This window comes from Equus przewalskii, chromosome 25 (genome assembly GCF_037783145.1).
Source record: "Equus przewalskii isolate Varuska chromosome 25, EquPr2, whole genome shotgun sequence".
Lineage (NCBI taxonomy): Eukaryota > Metazoa > Chordata > Mammalia > Perissodactyla > Equidae > Equus > Equus przewalskii.
The window spans coordinates 16,372,032-16,398,625 of NC_091855.1; the positions used below are offsets into that span (position 1 = coordinate 16,372,032).

At 45.5% G+C, this 26,594-nt stretch overlaps 1 protein-coding gene across 4 annotated transcripts in view; it reads right to left on the minus strand.

Moving 5' to 3' along the window:
- MAP3K9 (mitogen-activated protein kinase kinase kinase 9) overlaps nucleotides 1–26,594 on the minus strand; it is a 76,811-nt gene that overhangs the window by 44,324 nt on the left and 5,893 nt on the right. For all 4 annotated transcript variants that reach the window (XM_070594557.1, XM_070594555.1, XM_070594556.1 and 1 more), the window contains exon 2: nucleotides 24,967–25,380. In XM_070594557.1, the coding sequence (XP_070450658.1) occupies nucleotides 24,967–25,380 (414 nt within the window). The remainder of the gene's footprint in view (nucleotides 1–24,966; nucleotides 25,381–26,594) is intronic.

A 26,594-nucleotide genomic window follows, 5' to 3' on the forward strand; every position in this document is an offset into this window, starting at 1 on the left:
GTGCTGCCTAGAGATGGCAGGGAGATGCCAGGAACAGCTGAGGCCCCAGCCGGGTTCAGCACCGTCAGCAGAGCTGCACCAAGTGGCACAGCACAACCAGCAAAGAGAACTGTGCTTCCTGACAGGCACTCAGGGACAGGAAGCCAGAAGTCCCTGCTGGACAAACGACAGAAAGGTGGAGAGGACTGGGTCCTTGGGGACTTAGGGTCCATCCCCTCTCTTCCTACAGAAGAGGAAACCAAAGTGAATGGAGGTGTGAAGTGCTCTCCTGGCAAAGCCAGAGGACACCCAGCACAGTGACCTTCTCCTAAGACCCAGAGGTCACAGGAGCTCAATAAAGATTTGTCTTGAATGAAGGAATGAATACAAACCATCCCAAAAGGTTTTGGATTAAGTCAGTTTAGACAGTGGTCCCCAAATACCTGTTTGAGGGCTGGCTACATCAGAATCACCAAAGATGCTACAGCAATGGTTCCTAACATATTAAAATATGTCCTTTCAGGTTAAAAGAAAAAAAAAGCCACTACTACAATGGTAGATGTACTTTTAGTATGTGCTGATTAAGAAAAGACTAACCAGAGCTCATGTTTCCAGGGGCCTTGGTGCATGCTGTGCCCTGATTAAGTGATTCACATCCATAATATTATTTAATTAACAACTCTGGAAGGCACTTTCAGATGTGGAGGTTGAAATTCAGAGAGGCGGGTCCACAGGCGGTAAGACAGAGCCAGGATATAACCCATGTCTGAATGAAATCACAGTCAGGGCCCCACCACGCCACATGAAACACCCAATAACAAAAACACTTTTCAATGAATTGGTATTTTATCAACACAGCAGCACCTACAAACATCTGAAAAACAGAAATACGAATATTTGCACTTCCTACAAACATATTTAGATTCAACGACACCTTGCAGTAGCCCCCTGCCCAGGAGTCTGCAGCCCACCACCGGGAACCTCTGAGCTCAATGATCGACCAGAAGCCCGTTACGCAGAAAGAAGCAGGGTACCGCCCCTGAGGGAAGGATGTACCTGTCCACCATCACCTCGCATCCAAGCAGGTGTCTCAAGGCCTTGGACTCCAGAGGAGGGGATGGGAGAGAATCTCCAAGGAAGGGTTAACAGGAGGACAGAGTCAGCAGCATTCGTGAGAAAGAGAAAACAAACTGAAAACACAGCAGAAACAAACTGCTACATTAGCAATCCTGGCAACTGGTCATGGAAGGACTAACAGGGATTAATGCTAGGAAGAGAGCCTGAAAGCTGTGACCCAGACTGCTGGTCGCCCTTCAGTGGTTATTCTCCCCTCTTCCCACAGAAATAGAATCCTCATTTCAAGATGGGCCCCTGGCCAAGTACAACATTAACCACATCTTCCAGTCTCCTTGTTCCAAGCTATGGCCAGGTGACTAAGAAGGATCATGCGGCTGTTTTATGTCTTAAAAGGTATCAGCTCAGGGCCTCTGACCCTTCTTCTTCATCCCTTCCTATATTGTGCTGCCTGGAATGAATGTGATGGCTGGAGGTCTAGCTGCCATCTTGGACCACAAGGATAAGACCATGCCCAAAAGTTGGCAGAGCTGTGAATGGAAGGAGCCTAGGGCTTGTGGAACAGAGTTGCCATGCCAACAAGGACTGTCTCCTGCTAGACTTTTATGTGCAAGGGAAACAGATTTCTTATTTCAGCCACTGCTACTCTGAGTGTCTGTTTCTCATAGCCAACCTAATCTGACCAAGACAAAGGTCAATTCCACTACTACAAAATCTCTTTATAGCAAAACAGAAACAGACGTATCAAAATTGAAAATCTAAACCAAAAGCAACATTTCAGTGAATAAAATCTCCACACAATATAGCCAAAGATTTGGACAGCCTCTCCAAACTTCTATAAAATGAATCAACTTGAAACATGTTTCAGCTGCATATTTTTTCAGTAGTATGTCATGTTCTATAATAAGTGTTGATTTAAATGTTTCAAAAAAAAACAAAAGCCCACATGCATAAAGGGCCATATGCATTGTGCTAAGTAAGGGTGTTTGAATGTAAATTAAAACAGCACCTCTCCTCAAGAAAACCATCAGCCAGGAGGAAGATCCAGGGAAGAGGAAAGGATAGAGCCCGAGGCCTCTGTTTTTATTATAAGTCTTGTGATATAATTTGGCTTTCTAAACTAGATACTATATACGTAATCTAAAAATATATATCAAAAACACACAGTAGGCAATTTAATAACATATGTGACTATATTATAATAAAACAATAGTATACAAAAATACATAGTGTGATCATATTTCTTTTTGTTAAGAACACACTATCACATAGAAAAACACCTGAAGGATATATATCTAAATGCTAATAGCGGTTATCTCTGGGTACTAGGATTTGGGGGGATAAATTTTCCTTTGTCATCTATATTGTTGAAATTGTCTACTATAAACATGTATTTTTTGTTAATATAAAAAAATTAAGTCTTTTAAAAATAATAACAATTGTGACAATAATAATAACATGCCTCCTATGTCCCAGGCACTATACTAGGACCTTCACATACGTTACCTCACCAGTCCTCAAGGCAACCGTGCAAGATGGGTAGCATGCTCATTTTAGAGGTGAGAAAGCTGGGTGAGAAAGCTTAAGGAACTTTTCCACATCTAGGAAGAGAAAGAGCCAAGATTTGAATTCTGCTCTGGCTTCTATGCCTACGCTCCTTCGACTACACCAAGCTGCCTCCTCCACTCGGGCTTCAAATGTTTAGCCATTACATCTCCACAATACCTTGTACAGCTCTACAATGCTGCTCTCTCCTATGCCGTGGTGTACAACCCACACTTTCATTGTATTCGTCTTGGTGCAGTCTCAGATCATAAATTAATTGGGCAGGAAACTCACCTAATCCTATGTCCTGTATGGACAGAGCCACCACTAAGAGTGACTTCCTCGCAGCACTGTCAAGTAGAAGGCTACTTCTCACTGGCAGGGACAAGGAGGGAAAGTTGTGTTTAGAAGAGAAGAGAACTGGCAGAGAAGCCACCAAAGCTAGGAGTCAAACCTAATTCGACCTTTAAGTCCACTGCCCTTTCCGCTAGAACCCCAGGGGTCTCTGCCTCAGACCAGACCGCCAGAGTGCTACTCTCTATCTTTCTAGGGAAGGGAACCAGCCTTTTATATTTATCCGAGAGTGCTTTACAAGTGAGGACTATAAATATTTGGGAAGCTCAAAGACACCCAAACGAGGACAGCTTTGGCAAGGTGTGGTGGCAAAAGCTTGCTGGGGGGCAGCATCTCGCCAGGCAGAATTTAGGGCAAACGTGTGCTAAAAGCACAGTGGCTGAGACAGGACATTAGCTTGGGGGTTGGGGAAGGTGTTGATGGGCAGGACAAGCAACCCTCCTACAGCAGGTCTAGAACCATCTTAGAAGTTGTGAGTTTTACTTTGAGTCACATAGGCCCTGCCAACTCAAAACCACCCATCACCTTCAAGTCACTTCCCTCTAGAGTCTACCCAGGCAAACCATCAGCAAAATCAACGGGAGAGCTGAGAAGACAAAACTTAAATGTTCAAACCTGTGAGGATAAGAACTAATAAAGCGGAGGAATCCTAGGACCCTGAAGTTCCACTCTTTCCACTGGACTTTCATCCTCAAGAAAGGAATGTATTTGGTGCTGAGCAGTAGCAGGCAGGCCCAATATGGCTGTTCAGTGGAGCCCAAAATAAAATGTTCCCAGTCCAGGATCTCTCTTTTGATTTACAGAATCTCCCATCAGCCTTCAGACACTAGGCTGTAAGAACTAAGAATCACCTTGACTGACGGATCTCTAATTTTCTAGCCATCTCTAGGGCCCTGGTGCCCGGTCCAGTGCCTATCTCACTACCCCTTTCATAGGAGAATCTTCAGTTCCTGTTCCCACCCACACCAAACCACCATCTATGTCTCTTTTTCCCTTTCTAAAATGCATGCCCTGCCCAGTGATTCATCCCCAAACCAGCAGAAAGGGCCTTTAGAGAGCGGTAAGAAAGGTCGAGGCTCATACATCAGAAAGGCAAATAAGCGTCAACTCCAAAAGCTCTGGACCTCAGCTCCACTGTTCACCAACAGCCTCAGTCAGCCTGTGAGGAACATTACTCACTGCTCCTTCATCCCAGGAAGGACCATTCTCTACCTTCAAAACCAGCGGGAAAGGTCAGAGAGGAAGATTCTCCTTGCTCCATTACAGCCCAGGGGTCAGAAAGTCTCCCCTGTAAGACCAGCCCAGTACTATTAAAAGTGGCCAGCGTACACTGGCGGGAGTTCTGAAGCGCAAGAATCAGCCCTTCACCAGAGGGTCACATGCCCCAGCAAGTTAACTCTTGGGATGCTGGGCTTTGACCAGGGACCACAAGGCCCCACTCAAACTGCAGCATCCACCCTCCTCTCTGGGAAGAGGGCACGACCACCATGAGTGGAAAGCAATCTGAGATTAGCTAAAGCCTCTAAAATACAACCAACATCCAGGATCAGAACTATCAGCAGGAGAGAATCCAGGCTGTTACTCCAAGAGACCAAGACTCCTCTCTGCTAACATTCCCACCTGAGAATCTACTTCTGTGGCCAGTGAAAGATACCAATGGCTTTAGTTATTAGAAAAGGTCAGCAGTCACCTACACAGGCAAAAGGGAGAGGAAAAGAGGGGTGAAGAGATGATCCTATAAAGGAAAATAGGGTGGAACTTCCCTCATGCTCACTTCTCCACCCCTACTCATTCTGGTCATAAGTCCACATCTACAACCATTACCACTGTGAGGATTTATGGGGCACTAACTACAAGCCAGGCACTGTGCTAAGCATTTTACATGCACTGTCTCAATCAAAAATCTCATGAGATGGGTACTGTTTTCATCTCTATTTACAGATGAAGATGCTGTGAGTGAAGTGAGGCTATTCCTCAAAGTTACATAGTCAGTAAGTGGCAAAGCTCAGACAACTGGCTCCAGCTCCCATACTCTTAGTGATTATCTTATTCTACCCCATCCGCCCATCTTGTTTGAGCATCTGCTGTGCAAGATTCTGGAAACAACTGATGCAGAGAGGAAGAAACTCCTCGAAAGGGGGTCACAGAATATACAGCTGTTCTTTGAGCTGTAAAGAAAGGATAAGGATTGGTCCAGGGGAGAGAATCAGAAGGCCCCTCTCAGGAGGGGGAATAATGTGATTCCAGGCCAAAGGGGAAAAAACCCTGACACACATAGGGAATAGGAAATAGTCTCCTGTGGCTGGAGCAAAACCTTCATGAAGGGAAAAGGGAGAAGATGGAGCTTGAGCAAAGGATTCGGGCAGGACTGAAAGACTACAGGCCACACAGAGGAGCCTGGAATCTACTCTGGAGTCACAAGCAGTTTTTAAGCAGCAAAGTTGTGTGGTCGCAATGAGACAAACTGAACTGAAAAAGTAATAGACAGGCATCAAGGACACAATAAGTAATCTATTACAATTGTCCAGGGGAAGGTGGTGAAGAATGAACTAAGGAATTGGGGATGAGGATGATGGGACAAGAAGACGGAGTAATTAATTACTCCGGAAGAGAGTAATTAAGGAAAAGGTGCAGTCAGTGAGTCCTAGGAAATCTCTCTGGCTTTGCATCACTCATTTGTTTCAGCTGGGTACCTGTACGTCATCAATCTAATGGGAAGGTACGGGTGTTCAGTGAGAACACCGGGCTTTGAGAGGTCACATTTCCTCTACGTCTGCATCAACATCCATCCACCCACTCTTCCCTTCCAACAGGGACTGAAGCTTCCCATCCCCCTCCAGCCTCTCCACAACCACCTAGGAACATGGTTCCTTCATTTCCAGTTCTGGCCACCAACTCACAGGTTACTAACTGCCACATCTGGACCACATGCAGTTCCATAGTCCTGATGTGCTGAGACCAGACACTATTTGCCAAAGCAGCTTAATCTTGCATTCCTCTGGGACAACGGGCAAGCCCCAGATATCAGCACACTGTGCTTCACAATGTCAGCCAAGGACAGGCAGCAGAGAGCTCAAGGAAATGGCACAGGCTAAGAATGAGGTCAGAGGGGACAGAACTGATAGATGAGCTTCCCAGGGCTGGCTAAAGTGTTGCTCTGGAGAGCCAGTCCTCAGACAGGCAGCTGGGCCTTAAGCACAGTGTTCAGACGGGCTAGTTAGTTACCAGGACTGTGACACCGGGGCCGTGATTCAAACCCTGAGAATGTCCAAGGTTTCAGGCCATTCCCAACTCTGCCTGGACGTCTTGTAAATATGTGCCGTGGGGAACAAGGGAAAATCAGATGTATACATGTGGACCGGCGCTTGAGAAACTCAAAGCCCCAGCCATCTTCATAACGTGCCTGCATCTGTGCTTCCCACAGATTCAACAGCATGAGGGGTGGATTTCTGCTGCCTTCTTGGGCTGGAGGATAGAAGGGGACACGATAGGGAACTAATATATTTACAGACTAACAATACCTGGTCTCAAGGAGCACAATTCATCAGTCTTTTTAGGTAATTTTTCAATGACCCCTTTAACCAGCCCAAGTTTTCCATGGGAACTTCATTTTCATCTCTTCTTTGGATGCTATACCCCTTCCCACCTCCCTCATGCTGCTGAGTAATGGTTTTTCTTGTAGCCAAGTTCTTGTGATTAAAACAGGAAAATCAGTGCTTGCCACCTCGCTGGCCAAACCTCTCAGCATGTGTTTGCAGGACACCTTGCTCTCTCCAACATCCTAAAATATGACTACTTCAAAAGACGTCAACTTGGGCACCTGCAGCCATTGCCATCTTGTGCAAATTAAGCCCAGAAAACACAGCTGGGACTGTAGCTCTGAGCTCGTCCAGACACAAACGTCACCAGCAGGAAATAGAAGTCAGAGGCAGAGCTTTTGTGCAGCCACTTTGCTTATTAAAGAACATCTCCTCAAACCCCCAACCGCCCTGAGCTTTCCCACCGTACCAGCTCAAAGTGGCTGAGCAGAGCTCCCAGATCTCTGTCACGCTTCGGAAGCATCCAGCAGCAAACTGGATAAAAATACTCAAGAAAGAGTCAGCACATCAGACCTTTGATGACTGCGTCAACAAAAAGCAGTTCTTCTTTCTCGGCATGCGGGCACGGGGTGCTGCTGCTGCGCAGATTCTCAGGACCGTGCGTCCCCAAGCTCTGCCACCAGAGCTCCCTTGACAGGCATGGTGGGTTGCATTTTCAAAATGGCACAACATGTCCCATCATGTGACCTTGATGTTCCTCCCACTGAGAGGTGGGTCTACGTCCCCTCCGCTTGAATCTGGGTGTGCCTGAGACTCACTTTAACTTACAGAATGCAGAGGAAGCGACACTGCATGACTTCTAAGCCAGATCAGAAAAGACAACACAGCTTCTACCTTGTTCATTGGAACACTTGTGCTTGAAGCTTGGAGCCACCATGTAAGAAGGCCAAGAGCCCTGACACAGCCAGACTCGTAGAGGGGTTACACATGGACACCCCCATGTGCAGTCCTAGCCTTCAAGTCCTCCCAGCCCAGGCACCAGACATGTGTCTCAACAAGCCTTTCAGAAGATTCCTGCCTGCAACTGCAGCCTCACCTGGAGCCTTCAAATCTTCCCAGCTCAAGCCCCAGACACTGAGAAGCAGAAACAAGCCATTCCTACTGAGCCCTTTCCAAATTCCTGACCCAAAGTCTCCATGAGCATAATGAAATGGTTCTTGTTTAGGGTGGTTTGTTCCAAAGCAATAATAATGGAAACAGTTGGTGACACACTTGTGAATCGATTCTCATATCTGCTGCTACCAGAAAAGCAGCGGCTCTTGGAAGTAGTATTTTTTAAAAAGGAAAAGCTTCCTTTTATTGAGCATTTACTTTGTGCTAGGCATTAGGCTAAGGGCTCACATGCATACTTTCGTTTAATGCTCATTACAATGATATGTATAAAAAGCAGGATTATCCCCATTTTACAGAGGAGGAAAGGGCTCTGAGGTGGAGGGCCTTCTCCAAAGCCAGATGTGTCTGACTCAGAGCCCCTCCCACTGTACCACACTCTGCTCTCCAGCCACTTGGAGACAGAAGCTGTTTCTATATGGCAGACTCAGCTACTCGGGAGCACGGCTTTCCTGTTCAATAATAATCCAGGTCCAGGAATTTGCTAAAGAACCCAGATGACGGGCACAGCATCAACAAACACGTGGCCTTGTCTGAGCTGGGGCAGGCCTCCTTCCCTGGAAAGTCACTGCTGTGGCCCACCACCCTATAACCAACTCCCCATGAATTCCACTTCCTTCAGACCTAACTCCTCCATCAAGGCCTTCCAGAGAATTTTGCCTTCTCTGACACCATCTCCTGTACCCTTGGCACACCGTTCCATACTGCGTCACACTGTTCTGGTTGTTTGGGTGTGTTTACACAGCATGGCTCCTGAGGATGGAAAGCATGTGGTGGAAGTGACATCTATGTTACATATATGATAAAGTGACCTACCACATTTCCTACAGCATCTAAACAAAAGTGCCACATCAGTTTCTCGGGAGGACCTGTTGGGTTGAGAATCATAATCCACGCACAATGCAAACACTCCAGGCTTTGTGACCTGTGCTTCACCCAAGGCACCACAGAGGAGAAAGGATTTGAGGGCAGAGGAGGAAGCAGCAAGATCCACCACAGATACCCATCATCATCACCTTGCAGGCAAGGGAGCCCGGACCACAAAGCCTCAAAACAATGGGAGTTGCCATTTTGAACCCTAAGTCCTTAACAGTCCTGGAAAGCTTAGAAACACAGATTAAAGCTTCCTATGACTCACTCTTCAACCTCTCAGGTCTTAAGAGTAGGGAGGGCCCAACCTCGAGTACCTCCTCAGGCTAAGACTAGCTTTGTTCTGACTCACCGACTTTCAGTCTGCGCTACAGATGTCTTTTCTAGTACCTTCCTTTCACCTGCATGCCCACTGGGATGGGTAAGACAGGTTCATGCCCACCTCCAAAGATTACTCTACAAATCCTATTCTCCGTGTGATGGAGTTGAGGATCTTACTGTGGTTGGGCAAACTCAAAACCATGAAGATTCTCAAGGTGGTTCACCTCAGTTTCCAGAGAGAAGCCAGTCTGTTCCTTCCTTCCCTGCCACCTAGGAAGGTAGGGAAAATGGGCACACTCAGAAACTGCTGGGAAAATGCTTAAATGCCTTATTTCCTGCCCTCAGGGAACCTCCATGTGAGGAAAGGTCTTAGAATATCTCTCTTTACCTGAGCAGGCACATTCTTACTCTTCCTGGAAGGTCACATTGATGACCTTCCCATCCCCAGCCTCTCCTCCAATTATTCCATATCAAATCAAGCACCAAAAAGCTTGTGAGGAGCCTAAAACTGACTGGATTCATAGTTCATGCAACCTAGAGCCATGCATATGAGCCACTCACACGTTAGAATCACAGGACAGAGATGTGTCCAATGCGGGGACAGGACAGGAGGGAGGCAGCATCCTAATGTAAATCAAAATTAGTTGGACTCTTTACTTATTTTTCTCAGGCATCAGAGGCTCCATATGGTCCACAGCAACACTTCTTCAAACCCATTGCTTTACACAAAGAAGCTCACAAATTTCCTGCTTAAAACTCCTTTTAAAAAAGTGTCTCTGGGGGCTGGCCCCGTGGCCGAGTGGTTAAGTTCGCGCGCTCCGCTTCAGGCGGCCCAGTGTTTTGTTGGTTCGAATCCTGGGCGCGGACGTGGCACTGCTCATCAAGCCACGCTGAGGCAGCGTCCCACATGCCACAACTAGAAGGACCCACAACGAAGAATATGCAACTATGTACTGGGGGGCTTTGGGGAGAAAAAGGAAAAAATTAAAAAAAAAAAAAAATCTTAAAAAAAAAAAAAAAGTGTCTCTGTCAGGCCAGATCTTCAGGATTCTAGTCCTTGTCCCCTCCCCTTTTCTCCCATCACAAAAGCTCAAAAGTACTAGTAGAAACAAAGTCAAGATTCTTGAGAGAGGCAGGAGAAGGCAACAGCTGGGAAGCTGTTACACCAGCAATCAATCCAAATCAGGGAAGTAAGGAACAAATGGTGAAAGTCAAATCTGTCTTTCATGATATTAATCTGATGATAAAAATGTAGGTGGGCACCACAAAACATGCTGAGCTCTCCTCCACGGAGAATGGCATTGCCACACTGATCCAACGTGATCCACCTGGTTACAAACTCAGCCCCAGAGGCAACGCCCCAGGAGGGCCTGCTGACCTCCAAGATGACAAGGAGCTAAAAGCTGTGGGGCTCTGCCATTAGCAAATGTGTCCAAATTCTTTTTGAATGTTTACATTACTTTTCTGGTTAATAGTTTTAAAATTCTGTGAAGGAGCATCTCTGAATTTATCTGAAATTTATAGATACTTTCCTTATTCAAACAAAAACAAAACCACAACACAAACGCAAGGAAAAACAAGGGTCCAATAAAGTGGAAACTTCTGTTATGGTTTAACTTTTGGTGAGCAGTATGCAAGCATAATTTTGGTTCAGGACTAACGCTAACGAGAGGCAAAGCTGAGGCTACGGCTACGGGATGATGGCTGAGGCTCATATTGTATTACTGGAGGGGCCCAGGGGGAAGTTAAAATGAGACACTAGCTCCTGTGCATCAGGACCGTCAGCTCTAGAGGTGTCAGGGGCCCCTGAGTTGGAGCAGTGAGGAATCCCCTCCCTGTAATTCCAGATGTGGGGGCGATCTGCCCTACAAAGGCCCCAGGACCAGGTGTAAAGTCGGGGGCCAGCCCCATCACACCCACACTTGGGTGAGTCACAGGGTCCATTCTGCAGAACAGCTGCTGGAAGAGGGTCTTCCAGAGCAATCTGATCTCAAAGAACAGAGCAGAGAGAACACCACACAAATGCTCAAGAACCTGGGACTCAAGTTCAGGCCTCACCATTCTCTAGCTATGTGTTCTCAGGCAAGGCATTAAACCTCTCTGAGCCCCAGTTTCCTCTACGGTAGAATGGGGGCTACCACACCTCTGCCTAGAGTACCTTAGACAGATACCATTCCAAATAAAATTCTATAGCACCAAATACAAAATATGATTATTCTTCATTCCATCTCTAGGAATATCAGGGGAAAAATGAAGGGTCATTTATTGCTATCACCATGAATAATAAGCTAATGAAAAAAATCAAATGTCATGTTATACTAATAATCTTAAATCATCTGAGAGAAGCTTATACAGAAAAAATTTAAGTTGATTTTCCATTACCACCCATGGGACTTGATGAGGCATCCTTCCTTGTCACCAGCTGCCAGGCACTTGGGAAGGACAAGCTAATTTTATGATTAATTTAATCCAAATAATTAGAAAGGGTAGGTCTCCCATGATGGAGGAGCGAGAACTGTCAAGGGCAGAGAGATTGTTATTAATCCACCTGGGATTTCTACCCCTAAGCATAGGTAGCCAGGATTGCTTGTCCTGGCTTAAGAAATAAAACTGCTTTTCAATCTGATTTAAAAAATGAGCAGAGGCCCTGAACAGACATTTTTCCAAAGAAGACAAACAAATGTCCAACAGGTATATGAAAAGATGCTCAACATCACTAATCATCAGAGAAATGCAAATCAAAACCACAATGAGCTATCAACTCACACCTGTTAGGATGGCTATAATCAGAAAGACAAGAGATAACAAGTGTTGGCAAGGATGTGGATAAAAGGGAGCTCTTGCGCACTGTTGGTGGAAATGCAAATTGGTGAAGCCACTACGAAAAACAGTACGGAGGTTCCTCAAAAAATTAAAATAGAACTACCATGTGATCAAGCAACTCCACTTCGGGGTATATAGCCAAAGGAAATGAAATCACTATCTCAAAGAGATATCTCCATTCCCATGTTCATGGCAGCATTATTCATAATAACCAAGACATGAAAACAACCTAAGTGTCTGTCTATGGATGAGTGGATAAAGAAGACGTGGTGTGTACATACATATGTATGTATATATGCATACACACACACATGCGTGCGCACGCACACACACACACACACACACACACAGAGGAATAATATTCAGCCATAAAAAAGAAGGAAATCCCACCATTTGTGACAACATGGATGGACTTCAAGGGCATTATGCTAAGTGAAATAAGACAGAGAAAGACATACTGTATGCTCTCACTTATATGTGGAATCCAAAACAGCCAAACTAATAGAAGCAGAGAGGAGAGTGGTGATTGCCAGTGGCAGGGGGTAGGGGAAATGAGGAAATGTTGGTCACAGGGTACAAACTTCCAGTTTGTACTGGAAGATGAATAAATTCTTGGGATCTAATATACACCATGGTGACTATAATTAACAATACTGTATTATATACTTTAAGTTGCTAAGAATAAGTCTTAAATGTTCTCACCACATACAAAAATGGTAATTATGTGAGATGATGGATGTGTTAACTAACCCTACTGTGGTAATCATTTCACAATATATATGCGTATCAAATCATCATGTTGTATACTTTCAAGTTATGCAACGTTATATGTTAATACCATCTCAGTAAAGCTGGGGAAAAAAATAAAAAGTTTTTACTGTTTCTTCTTCCTGAAAATTAAACCACCCAGAAGAGCAGTGAACATTGTTACCCTTCTCCATACACAGTGAAGAAAATGATCGGAGTTCATGTTAGTGAGCAGGAAAGACGCAGTCTTCACTCCTCAACTTTGACCTCTGGGCCTTATAAGCAAGTCATCCCTGATTTCTCAGATAGTGTATAGATCCTCATTCCACCTCTGTCCACAATACTTTGGACCTAGCTGGAAAGCCTGGCAGAGTAACAGGTCCGCCTGTCAGGGTCTGGGGGTGACTGAAAGCAAGAACACTGTCATAAGCCTCAGGAATTCCAACAGCAGGACTTTAAGCACTTAATTTCTCCAGCTCACAACTCAAGGTTCCTTTAAGCTCTAATCTTCTCAATAAACATAAAAGAAAGTTAAGAATGACTGGAAACTGAAGACCAGCAATATTTTCCCCAACCACGGCCCTTTTCTCCTTCCTCTTAGATTCTGAAGGTTAACAGAATGCAGAAACAAAAAATACAGCAAGGGTCCAGACAGCATGTACACTATGACTAAAATGGCAGACGAGGATGAGGTATATAGACAAGAATAAGCAAATCACATACAGTCATGAGCTGCATAATGATATTTGGGGCATAATGATATTTTGGTCAACAATGGACCGCATATACAACGGTGGTCCCATAAGATAGCACCATATAGCCTAGATGTCTAGCGGGCCATGCCACATAGGTTTGTGTAAGTACACTCTGTGATGTTTGCTTAGTGATGAATCACCTAAGGATGCCTTGCTCAGAATGTACCCCTGCCGTTAAACAACACAGGACTGTAAAACAATAAAAACAGTGGCATTTGCACAGGGGAATCGGGGATAACTTTTTTTCTTTTTTCAATGATACTTTTCCTGTTTCATTGCCTTACCAGGCACATCAGGTTGTAAGCAGTCACAAGGATTGGCAGAGAAAGGTCTTAGTTACAAGATCAGTCACTGGGCGACAGGCCCCAACCCTCCCCCAGCTCTGTTCCCAGGGATGGTAGACAGAGCCCTCATAGGTGGCAATTCCAGAGGCAAACATCAGGCTTAAGACTTTCCAAGCAACTCCAAGAACACCTTCCTCTAGGGTCCCAAACTCCTGAAAAGTCTATGAAATGGATACATAAAACCCAGGGCTTGACAAGAGCAAATGCAGCTTACTCAATAAAGGAGCTTGAGTCTACCCAGAAAGGAACCAGGGACAGAAAAACAAGATTTCATAGCAAAACTGGAACTGCTGCCAAAGATCTGGACTGCCATACGCAACGTCCTATATTATGCATGATTCAAGGTGGGCGGGGTAGGGAGCAAGGGAAGACAGAAGAAGAAAAAACAGTACCACTTCTGCTGTCAAGAATCTTATTGGAATTCTTGTTTTCATAGAAAAAAACATATCAAAGGAGACCAAAAGAAATCTTAATTTCATTTGCCTCTAAGAAGCAAACTTAGGGTTTAGGGTAGGCAACAGACCAACATTTTTTTGTATTTCAATGTTGCACTAGTTTGACTATGTGTATGTATTACATTTTGAATTTTAAAAATCTAGGGGCCAGCCCCATGGTCAAGTGGTTAAGTTCATGTGCTCCGTTTCGGTGGCCCAGGATTTTGCTGGTTCAGATCCTGGGCACGGACATGGCACCACTCACCAAGCCATGCTGAGGCGGCATCCCACATGCCACAACTAGAAGGACTCACAACTGAAAATACACAACTGTGTACCGGGCAGCTTTGGGGAGAAAAAGGAAAAATAAAATCTTCAAAAAAAAATCTATAGTGCAATTGGAGAGAATACAACTAAAACACTGAAAATCCAGTAACAAGAAAAATCACACTCAAAAGTGCAGGCTCACAAATTGAGGATCTAAATACTGAGGGAGTAAACATAGCTGCTGCAATTGTAATAGTAACAATAAATATATGGAGCACTCACTATGTGCCAGGCACTGCTAAGAGCTTTACCTAGATTATTTCATTTCATCTCACTTCTACCCCATAAAATGAGATAGGTGGCATTATAATTATTCCCACTTTACACTTACAAGAACTAAGGCACAGAGAGTACAGCATTTGCTCAAGGTCCCAGTGAGCAAGAAAAAGAGCCAGGACTGAAACCCAGCCTCACCCACAGCTCATGCAGGCTCATCTCCAATGGAAAAGGGAGTTCATATTCTAAATACAGGCTGTGAAGGAGAAGAGTTCAGGCATTGTTGGAAACTGTCTTGTGGGGAGAGGTTAATGCATGAGAAAAGGCACAGGGCTGGATCTGTGATGATCAAAACCACAAACATTTCTTGAGAACCTACTAAGTGCCAGGCACAACGAGTTTTGGAATAGCTGTAGGAAATAAAGCTCTTAGCCCCATGGCGTAGTGGTTAAGTTTGCGCACTCCACTTCAGGGGCCTGGGTTGGTGGGTTCAGATCCCGGGCGTGGACTTACACCACTTGTCAGCCATGCTGTGGTGGCGACCCACATACAAAAAAGAGGAAGACCGTCACAGATGTTAGCTCAGGGTGAATCTTCTTCAGCAAAAAAATAGATAAATGAAGCCATTATACAGAGACGGAAAAGGGGCATTCACACTCCATTCTCCTTCCAAAAGAATATGATCCTCAAGTAAAATCTCTTCAGCCCACCTTAAAAGAGACTGTGCAAGAAGAATGCTACGTTGCTTTGGAGAAGCCAGGAGGGGGATGTGAAAAAAGGCAACCCCTTTGACCTCAGCAGCAGACTAGTGCAGCAGGGAAGGGACAGAGAGAAATATACGGCCTTCCTCCTGGGGCAAAAGCATTTTAATTATCAGCTGAGAGCCCAGCAGAGCTATAAAACTGGCCAGCTGTCCCACTCAATAAGGCCAAAGGCCATTACAAGATGAGGCAGCATTTCTCAGGGGGCCGAGCATTGCGAGCTAAGGCAGGTCCAGAGGGAGGCAGAGGCACAGGCCTTCCACAAGAGGCCCAGGCACAGTTAGGAGGGCCTGGTGGGCTCGATCCCCTTCTGCGGCTTCTGCTGAAATAAGTCTGCCCATTTCAGTGGAAGCAATAAAACTACGCCTGGCTGACTTGAGAGAGGCAGCTCAGTGCTACCTAAAATGCTCATACTATTTCAAAAAGGGAGACCCAACTCTATCTTGTGTACACCTAAAATAACAAGGTATAGAAAGAATTTTCTCCTACTTCTTGAAAGAGAATAAAAAGTGCAGCCCATTACTGAATGTGGTTCCTGTGTGATTCTTGGCACATATTACTTCACAGCATCTTAAAACAATACTGCTCTTTTCTGTATTGTCCACATTTTGCAGATGAGATTCCTGGACCTATGAGAGGCTAGCCACAAGCCCAACATCAAGGGCTCAAGAAGTAGCCTAAATTCAAGTCTGTCTGACTCCCAAGCCAGTGCTCCTTCCATTAAATCACAGTGGTTCCCAAAACCAAGCTGAAGGGGGAAATGCTTTCTTCTAAAATCGAAACTTCCAAGTCTCCTACAGAGAGCAAAAGTCCTGGGGAAGTTAGGAGAGAAAGGGATGTGCAATGCACAGCTTTAACATGTCTCACTTCTATGTCTCACTGCCACGGTCTAGTGGACAGCACGAACTCAAAAGTCTTCCTGCGATTCTGCTGGTGAGCAGGGACACAGAAGCACACAACTAAAACCACCTAAGTGGTCTTGAGCCCCATCTGGAAAAGCTTCATGTCAATTCAGAAAAGTGGGTGGGAAGCAAGAAGCAAAGCTCTGAGACACCAGGATGCCCCTCGCTCAGCTGCAAGGACAGAATTGGTATTTGACTGACTGCCTCCTGCTTCCAGGATGAAGGCTGCCCTTGGTTTACTGTGAATACCCATCATGATTCATGTGACTGGAGCATCTTCTCTCAGCAAGGCCATCTGTCATGCCCCGGACAGCAAAGGGGGAAGGGAGCACCTGTGGGCTCCTGTTAACTGTTTTCTTGATAAACCGCTTGATGAAGATTCCCCATCAGCTTCAGCCCCTGCAACAAGAAGCCCAGAAGTGGGGAACCTGGGCACACTGGAGCCTGACAGAGGTTCAGACAGACCACACAGTCATCACCTACTCCCAAAACACACACATTCACACTAAGTCACATAATGTCAGTCCTAGGAGAGACCTCAGAAACCATCCCATCCAAACCTCTCACTTTACAGACAAGGAATCTGAGGCCCAGAGAGATCACAAGATGCACACAAGGTCACACAGCTGGCCAGTGCCAAGGGCATCACCCAGGCTGCTGTTCGGTCCACAGCACCAGTCTAGCTCTTACGCAGATGCCCTATTTAGGAAGTTCTCTATAACGGTAGATTCATAACCTCTGACTCTTAGATTAGTCAAAGCTATGACCCTCTCCCCCAAGAATGAGTCTATACACGTTTTGCATAGATTCCAAGGGGTTCAAGGGCGCTGTGTTAACAATCCCTCCTTAATAAGAGGAACAAGTGTGGTTCTACATGAAGCCGATGGGGGTGTGAAGGGTGAAGAGAAGGGGACTTAGGGAAGAAGCTCCATTTTTCTCCTGACTCAACCAGACCACTGACATCACCACTTTGTGTCTTGGTTGCTCTATCCATTAGCGACCCTGAGCTCCCTCATGGGAATGAGGTAAAGCACCACGTCAAGGAATGGAAAATTTTCCAAGAGATGAGGAGGAAAGGAGAGACAGGCAGGCTCTTGTCATGTCTCCTGAGAGATCCTGAAACACAAATCTTGACCAAGTGACGACAGTGCCACAGGCCACCTGTGAAAGTGGAGGTCACTACTTGACTCTTAATAGGTTTGCTTGGGAAGGCATGCGGGGTAGCGAAGACATAATTTTTTTGACTTTCAAGGCAATAATGGCTCAAATCAGAAGAAACAAAGGGGAAGAAACTAAAGAATCATCTGGAAATTAAGAGCCCACATGCTTTTCGAAGCCCTTCTTTCCCTGAACCCGACCCTTCACTGACACTGTTTTCCCCAAGCTAACAGCTCAATCACAATCCAGAAATAGTACTGAGATCCTTCAGACAACACATTCCTCTCCTCTGACTCCAACACAGGCTTCATAGGTGCCTAAATGTTGCCCACAGTCCCCAGCTACTTCCTGTCCCACTGGGTAAGCTGCAGAGAAGCGCCCAGAGTCACCCAGTGGGAAGGAAAGGTAGGCGGCACTCCAGAGCAAGCTTGGGGGAAATGAAGGCAGATGTTCCACAAAGAGAATACTTTCCCTCGTGAAGCCTTCCCAGTGACCCCTCCGCGCCTCCAACCACAGGACAGGACTGAGGCAAGAGAACGCACAGGGAATGTCAAGGGCACTGTCTCCTCCAGGAGGGCCATATCTCACTGGGCATTTGCGTCTGCTGGTCTCCCCACCTAGAACCTTCCTGCCCCACCTCCCCTCACCACTTTGTCTCATTAACGCTTCTTCACTCCTTCAGAGCACCTCCTCAGGAAGTCCTCAGGCATATCCCCTTAACAGCCACTCTGATGGCACCAACACCTCCCCTCCACAGCACTCACAGATCTCGACTTTACATTTTCGTGTGACTCTGTTTTCACTTAGGTCCTTCTCCCTGACCCCACAGGGAGCTCCTGGAGGGCAGGGCTGTGCCTGTTTTTGCTTACCATTATACACCCAATACCAAGTGCTCAAAGGGACACACAAACGAGAATGATCTTTGTGCAAGAGATGGCCCCAAAGGCCCAAGGGAAAAGAAACAAGCAAGGTTCCTGGGCGAAGTTAAAGAACTGAGAGAGGTCCCAGGACCTGCAGGTCAGAGCTCGTGGCCTCGTGGGCTCTGCCGCTGAGTCACGCCCACCGGCTGGCTGCTTGCTTCATTCCACCTTTATTCACTTGAGTATTTATTCTGACCTGCAGAACATGTCTCTGTATTCATGGGAAATACTACCCATCAACTGAAGACTCCAAACACTCTGGAACGTGCCTGGTGGCTGCTGGCTGACCACAGGTACAGCCTCCTGCAACCAAAGGAGAAATCCAATTCGCTGAGCGGTTGTACACTGTAGCCAGGAAAAATTCTCAAAACACATCTGTCATCCTCCAACTCTCTGTGAAAGGGAACTTGGAGCAAAGAACCACAAGACCACAAATGCGGAGAACAACAGGGAGAGAGATTCAGGTGACCTGAGCCAGGTACTGTTGGAAGTATCTCATCTGGAGATGCGTTCATGAGGCACAGAAAGTCATTTATGCCCCTCTCAAAAAGGACTGGCAATTGCCAATACTCTGCTGCCTCCCAGATCTACCCTGGGAATGTTGTATAGTTTGTTTTATTTTCCTAGAGTAAAAATTGCTTTTACGGCCACTCCTCATCCTTTCCAAGGCAAGTCCTTTCTGCCACCTCGCTCCCAGCCAGGATGCCTGTCCCTTAGCAGCTTCATCCTAAAGGCGGGAATGTGCTCTCCCTCAGTGTGCAGGAACAAGGACACTAGAAAGAGTGGAGCCACAGGGGGTCACAGGGTTCCACAGCCTTGCAGCCAGCAAACTCTCAGTCTTGAGAAATCTTACACAGGAAACCTAGCCAGGGGCCGAGGCCAGCATCCGGTCCAGGGCTTACAACATTACAGCCAGCCTGAAGCCAAGGACGAAACAGCAGCTCTGTCCTCCTCACACTGCAAGAACGCAAATCTTCTACTTCCTTACCTTGTGAACTCCGAGAAAAGGTTGGAGATGGGCACAAAGCACCAGGAGCACAGAATGCAGACAGACATGCTACTTTGACCTCCAGTCACAAGGGGAGCAGCCAATCAAACAGCTCAACACAAGTGGGATGGGAGCATGAGAGGGAATTCACAAGTTGGGAACAAAAGGAGTGCTGAGGTTGGATGGAACAGACTGGTGGTGGATCCAGGCAGCAAGAGGTGGTGGCCTGCTCCAGCAGCACCTGGCAGCTAGAAACCGGCAGCAGTGGAGACATCAGGGCTGGCACCCAGGGAGAGTGTGGAGAAAGAAAGGGGCAGAAGCCTTGGAGGTTGGTACAGAACACACTGTAAAAATGTCGCACTCCAGCATCCGAAATAGGTTGATGAACTCAGACAATTAGGAAGGATCAAGGGCCTAGGCATTATAATGAGGATGAAAAGCACCATGCAAGGGAGGCATCAGGGACAGCCTCTGACAAGAGAAAGGGATGTTTACATTTTGAGATCCTGCAAGTAGACCAATTCAAGTGATACATTACTCCCTGAGTTATTCATTCTTTCATGTGCCTGGAACTCTGCTAGGCGCTAAACACACAAAATCTATTTGGAGATGTAGGCGATGCTCCTGAAATCACAGCCAGCAGAAAGAGGAGGCCAGGGGATGCCGCTTGGTGGCCCCAGCGCAGCGTTCTGTTTTGTTTTTCAATGGCCACGAACACCACAGGGTGGAGCATCCACTCACTTCACCATCATTCCCACCAAGCCAGACAGCTTTACACCGGCTGCTTCACACATGTGCTCACCCTAACTGGAAGGCATGAGAGCTTGCAAACACTGGTCTAGCAGCTCTAGGCCCTTGTCACCCTAATATTCTTCTACATACTGTCAGGTAATATGTGGTTAGCATCAAATGACTGTTTAGCATTGTCTACAGTGATAGGCTTTCAGGAAGCAGCAGCAGCCAGCTTTCAGGCGAGCACAGGAAAGTGGGTAGGGTCTGGATAGGCAGAGAGATGAGACGAGGACACCCCTGAAAGCAAGGTCATTCATGCAGCAAGGGTGAGGGTGAGGAGGGCCTGCAGGTTGGGAAGTAGAGGGTGTGTTCTAGGGCAAAGAGGAAACCAGCCTGGCTTACAGGGGAAGTCCCGTTAGAGGAAGACGAGGGAGATAAGGCAGCAAAGATCTCCACTGAAGGTTAAGTGGACATTTGAAAATAGGAAGGCGGGTGTGGCTAGTCCCAAACCAACTTCACTATTCCCCTCTGTACTTTCAACTACAAAATTAAGAATGAGATGATCATACATCAACAAAATGTGGATGCTATGGCTCTGTGAGCAGAGCAATATTATTCCTACTTATATAAACTAAAGCACCACAGGGCCGCATGTGAAACACCCCAGCTGCCCCACAGCAGTGTCATGATTAGGAACACAAGCTGAGGGACCCGACCTGGGCTCAAAGTCAGGGCTTGTGACTGGCAGTGAGAGCTGACCCCTCCAAGCCTCAGTCTCCTCATTCATGAGAGAGAGACATGCACAGTCTACTCTGCAGGCTTGGCTGTGAGAATCAAATGAATCCACACAACATGTGTAGACAGTGCCTGAGCTAAAGAGAACACTCAGCAAGCACTAGTTGTCGCCATTATTATTATTATTATTATACGGGGTTTGGTTTAAAGATAGTATATCTAAACAGTAGAACACTGTAAAAACCTTCAAATGTCTTGTGGTAGGATATTTATTTACATAAGAAAGTGGCCACTTCTTAACAAACTGACAAGTGGGGGAAGGGAAAGCACATGACAAGCAATATGTTTATTGGGATTTCCTGTGCACAATTTAGGGGTGAAAATCCTAAACGCACAGAAAAATCGGGAAAATGTGCACTGCTTTTACCTCTATGTTTTTCTATGTTTTCTAAGAGGAGAAACGAAGTAATTTAAAAATAAAATAAAAGTAATAACTACCTTCACTTTGCGTACGGCTTTTCATTTTCCAAAGCTTTTCCATATTATCTCATTTTTACTCTAATTTAACTCAATGGCTACTATTAAACTACTATTCTGCCAAATGCCTTCAAGCCAGGCTACCTACTACACTAAATCCTGAAACCCATCTATCTACCCCTAAAAGGACAATCTTTCCTCTAAAAGACCGTCTTTCACAGACACCTTTTCTAAGAATCAAATGTCTTAGTTTTCCCTAATCTGACAGGGCAGAGACACATAAATCAATTTTTATTGTCAGGGGCTTTTTACAAGTAGTTTTAAGAAGTGACGTTTAAGGTAACGATGCAGTGTGGGAAAGTAGTATAAACCATTAGTTAAATCAGGGGTCTGAGCCACCCGTCCCAGGGCCTAGCTAATCTTTTCAGCGATATGATGCCAAGTATCTGAGACAACAGTTCTTCCCAATGCACGTCCCACATTAAGATTCCACTGTATGACTGCCACCTGCTCCCTCACCAGCACACGCTCCTTCTTCCTTGGTAGCAGACCCTGATTAGTAGCCAGGCCCACTGCCACCCAGAATAAAATCTTCCATCTCCCAGCCTCCCCTGCACTGGCCTTGGCCACGTGACTTCATTCTGGACCATTAATGCAAGCAGACGTGTTGTGCTGCACCTCTGGGAGGTTCATGGGGGCCAACTCAGCCACAGGAGCACCTTTTTCTGTGCTTCTGCTTTTCCTCCTCCTTCAGGACTGATTTGGACCAAACAGCTGGCATTTCAGCAGCCATCTTGGACCGTAAGGCCACCCTGAAGAGGCAGTCATATACTGGGAAGACGGAGCGAGAAACAGGAGGCTGCGTCCCTGATGACACTGTGGGGATGCCCTAAAACCCTTCAGACTTCTTTTCAAAGACAAATGTACATACATCTTGTTTTAGCCACTGTTATTCTGTTTGGTTTTTTAAGTTATATGCAGTCAAACCTAAACTTATTGTAGATTATGTACCACCATAGGATGTGTTATATACTATACACATTTCACTGCCAGTAAAATGAGTTTTTTAAGTAGGCGACCAGGATAACAAAGCATTTTAATAAATCACTTTCTACTGTACCTTTTGTAATAGCTAGATGTTTATCGCCAACTATTTTATTTTTTCCAAAAAGAGAGCCCCCATAAATACATACTCTTTTCACTAGTGATTCAAAGTCAACTAACATATAATTCATAGAATTCTGCCCTCACATGATAGTGACCAAAACCCAACTCTCTGGAACAGGTCAGTGTCCCCAGGTCCACAAAACAGAAAGAAGTTACAACTTTCAAACTGGAGGCAAAGAAGTGGCATAACACTTCTAAAATGATTTTCAAGTCATGCATACACAGCCATGGAATAACAATGGTTTCATCAAGGCTCATATCAGATGTGCACAATCCCACTCACAGACCAATATCAAGGAGCCACCCTAACTCACATGTGAGATTTACAGGAGCAGGTGTCAACATCAGCACCAACCATGCAGCCCCATGGACCATGCACAATTCTGGGCATCAACTGTAGTGACAAGGTCCTTTAAAATACTGCCCCCCATGTAAGTCCAACTCCTGTCACAATACAGTGCACTTGAAGGCTCCCCCTGGCAATCCTAAAACCCACTTAAGGACAAAGAAAGGACCAAGGCTTTGTCTCCTGGATGACAGAATGACATTCAGGTCTCTTGCTGTCTCCTGCAAACAGCAGAACCTCAGCAAGTTAGTTTTTTCTTCACAAGAGCCTAGACTTCCAAAGACAAATCTCATAAAACATAAAACCTTCTATTTACAGCTTGAAATTACACCCAAACTTAAAACTCCATAGAAGAAATCATTAACTTTTACAATTCCATCATCCTAGCCCAAGTTTTTAAACGGGCTCAATTAGGCAAGGTTAGAGCACTCTGCCTAGCTCTCCCAGCATGATAGGGATGTAAGTAAAAAGAAAACTCAGCTTCTATAGCACATTTTCTACCAACACACCTACTTATTCTCACCCCATCATCCCGAGCAGTCTCTAGGCAGAAATTAACTTTGAAAAGGGGCCACTAAAAGTTTTAATTTATTTGATACATTTAAAGAACAGAATTTGGGAGGAAGGATGAGAATAATCATATGATAAAGAAATAGAACAACGGCAGAAGGAAAAGAGAAGTAAGATTTTATTTTATGGAACTTAAATCCTTCAAATGCATTACATCTAAAACACACGTTTCATACTCTCGCAAGGATGAATTTTTCTATTATTTAGGAGGAAGAGGGTGTAGTTGGAAGAGATAAGGGTAATAAAGGCTATTGTAAAGTAAATTGGAAAGTTTATTTGTATATGTATAAACCATATATGCTTTAAAAATGCCTAGAAGTATATGACACATGTAACAGTTATACTCCCTGAAGGAAAACATTATGGGTTACCTTGCTCTTCTTTTTGTTTATCTATACTTTCTAATTTTTTTTTCTTTTTTTTTTTTTGAGGAAGATCAGCCCTGAGCTAACATCTGCCGCCAATCCTCCTCTTTTTGCTGAGGAAGCCTGGCCCTGAGCTAACATCTGTGCCCATCTTCCTCTACTTTATATGTGGGATGCCTGCCACTGCATGGCTTGCCAAGCGGTGCCATGTCCGCACCTGGGATCTGAACCAGCAAACCCCAGGCCACCGAAGCGGAACATGTGCACTTAACCGCTGCGCCACTGGGCCAGCCCCTATACTTTCTAATTTTTGTACAACAAAAACACTTACTGCTTATATAATTTTAAAACATATTTTTTAAAGTAAATAGATTCACAATAGCATTAACAGAAAAACAAGCCACATCTAGAACAGCTTAGAACAAAACAAAGTCTGAAAGATTTCTGGACTCAAAGGTGAAGGATGCAGAGTGTGAAGTTCTGGGGGCCCACACCCCCCGCAGAGTCCTAACAGCCTCCTCTCTGGACAGGATGCTCACAGGAATTGTAAGCACATACCATTTAGCAAGTTGCGTCCTCTTCACCACTCAGTCTAGGCCAGAGAGAGCACAAATTACCACACAAAAGAAGCATATTCCCAGTGCCTGCTGATTCAGTCAAGGAAAGGGACTGAAATTTCTACCAACTCACCATTTAATTATGTCTAACACTTGCTTTACGATCCAGTTTATGGATTCTGGATGTTTAACAAACAGTTACTTCTCGGCTCCCTCTTGTTAAACACTAGGTAGTTACAGCAATTAATTAATTTCACCCCTGGGCTATCAGGAGGTGTGTAATTCTACAAGGTCGTTTTCTCCAAACTGACACTGTCACCTGAATCAGCCTCACAGCTTCAAGTATGCCTCCTCTTTTTATAGCTCCTTCTCCAGCGGGAACTCAAGTTGCGATATTTAGGTAGAAATGCACACGAGTGGTATAGGTTTGCTTTTTATCTCCTGTTCCCCCAAAGAGGAAAACTTCTTTTGTGATGACAGACACACTTCCCTCAAGTAGAACAATAAATCGATATTTTTTTTGCACAGTGTATGAGAATTACACATTGTCAACCCTGCCTGCTAATATGAGCTCAGAATTACCCCAAACCCCTCGGCTGTCTCATTCTCTGCCTAAACCAATCTTTCCTGGCACGCATTCCACTCCTACATCTCAACTCAAGGATGGAAGGGTTTTAAGCTAGGAGTTTCACTGCCCACTAAGATTCCGTTAGGATTCCACTCCAACCAAAGCCATGGACTGGGGCTGAAAGTGCTGTTAACCCCTCCAGCCCCACCTCTTCATACTCACTGTTGCTGGACTTAAGGTCACGGTGGATGATGGGGACAATGGCCTCATCGTGTAGGTAGTTCATCCCTCTGGCAATCTGCACAGCCCAGTTCACCAGGATGTCCGGGGGAATCCTTTTCCCAGATAACACTCTATTCAAAGGCCCTCCACGGGCAAACTCCATGACCAAGCAGAGGTTGGGCTCCTTCAGACACACCCCCCTCAGGGCAATGATGTTGGGGTGCTTCAGCATGGCAAAGAGCTTGGCCTCCTGGCGCACATTCTCTATGGTCTGGCTGATGTCCTCATCGGGGTCATGGCGAGCTGCTTTCACGGCGACCTCATCCCCTATCCAGAAAGCACGATAGACCTTTCCAAAGCCCCCGATGCCGATAATCTCTTCTAGGGTTAGTTCTGCAAAATCAATCTCTAACACTGAGAAAGAGAAGAAAAGAAGAAGCAAATCAAAGACATTCTGAAAACACCGTTGAATCACCCATTTACCTGGATGGGTAAACACAGCAAGTGCCTCTTCACCTGGCTTTTCCGTCTCCCCATTGTAAGGTAAACTCCATAAGGGCAGGAAATGTGATTAACTTATTTTCTGTTGCATTGTCCTTAGTGACTAGCACATGGTAGCCATTTGATAAATATTCATGAAATAATTTCCACTTGGAACATCATGCAGAATCTTGTATGGAGATCAACCATTTTAACTAAAGGGAACACTGGGGGAGATCATTTTTATGAGACTTATTCAGGTTTTACTGTGTACTAGGTGGTGAGAAGCATAACAATTCAGTGCCAAGGCAGATACACAATAACCAAACCATAGTGTGAAAACAGCTTTCGAAGTGGCATGATCAGAAAATTAGGAAAACCACTAACTCCCACCATGGGACAGGGACTAAGAGGGTGACTGGGGAAAGGATTCTCAGGAAGGCAACATCTGAAACGGGCCCTAAAGAATGAGTGGGAGGGATGTCATCAGGCAGTGAAGATCAGGGTGGACAATCTAGGCAGAGGGAAGGTCATGAGCAAGAACATGGGGCATGAAAGTACATGGCATGTTAGGGACTTCAGGGAGTCCAGTGCAGCTGGATTATAAGCATTAGGATAGGAGATGAGGTTCAAAGCCTTGTTGGGGTCAGCCAGGTCACGAAATGTCTTTAAAGCCATTCTGAGGGGCTTGAACATCATGCTGTAGAGGATGGAAGTCATGTATCTTTAAGGAGAGTGGTGTTAGATCAGTGATTTAGAAAGGAAACCAACTCTGGCAGCCACGTGGAATATAACTTGGAGGACAGAGAGCCCACGGCAAAAGGAACCACTAAGGTGGCCACTGCGGTAACCCAGGCACGTGAACCTCAGGAGCAGTGAAGACGGGGAGTATGGAGTAAATTGGAACACTTTCAAAGCTTGGTTCTACTGAGACCTCGTGTCTAAGACACGCAGGAAAAGAGCCTCAAAGGAGACATATTACTCCAACTCCATCCCTGATGGTCCCAGTATCAGAGCCAACCACTCGTCCTCCTTCCCAAATCCTGAGTTTGAATCTAAGGTATGTGATTCTATCTTGGGCTCTGTGTGGAAAGGCTTCCATGTATGGATAATAATAGCTACCAGTGATTATAAATCTTGCGCTAGAC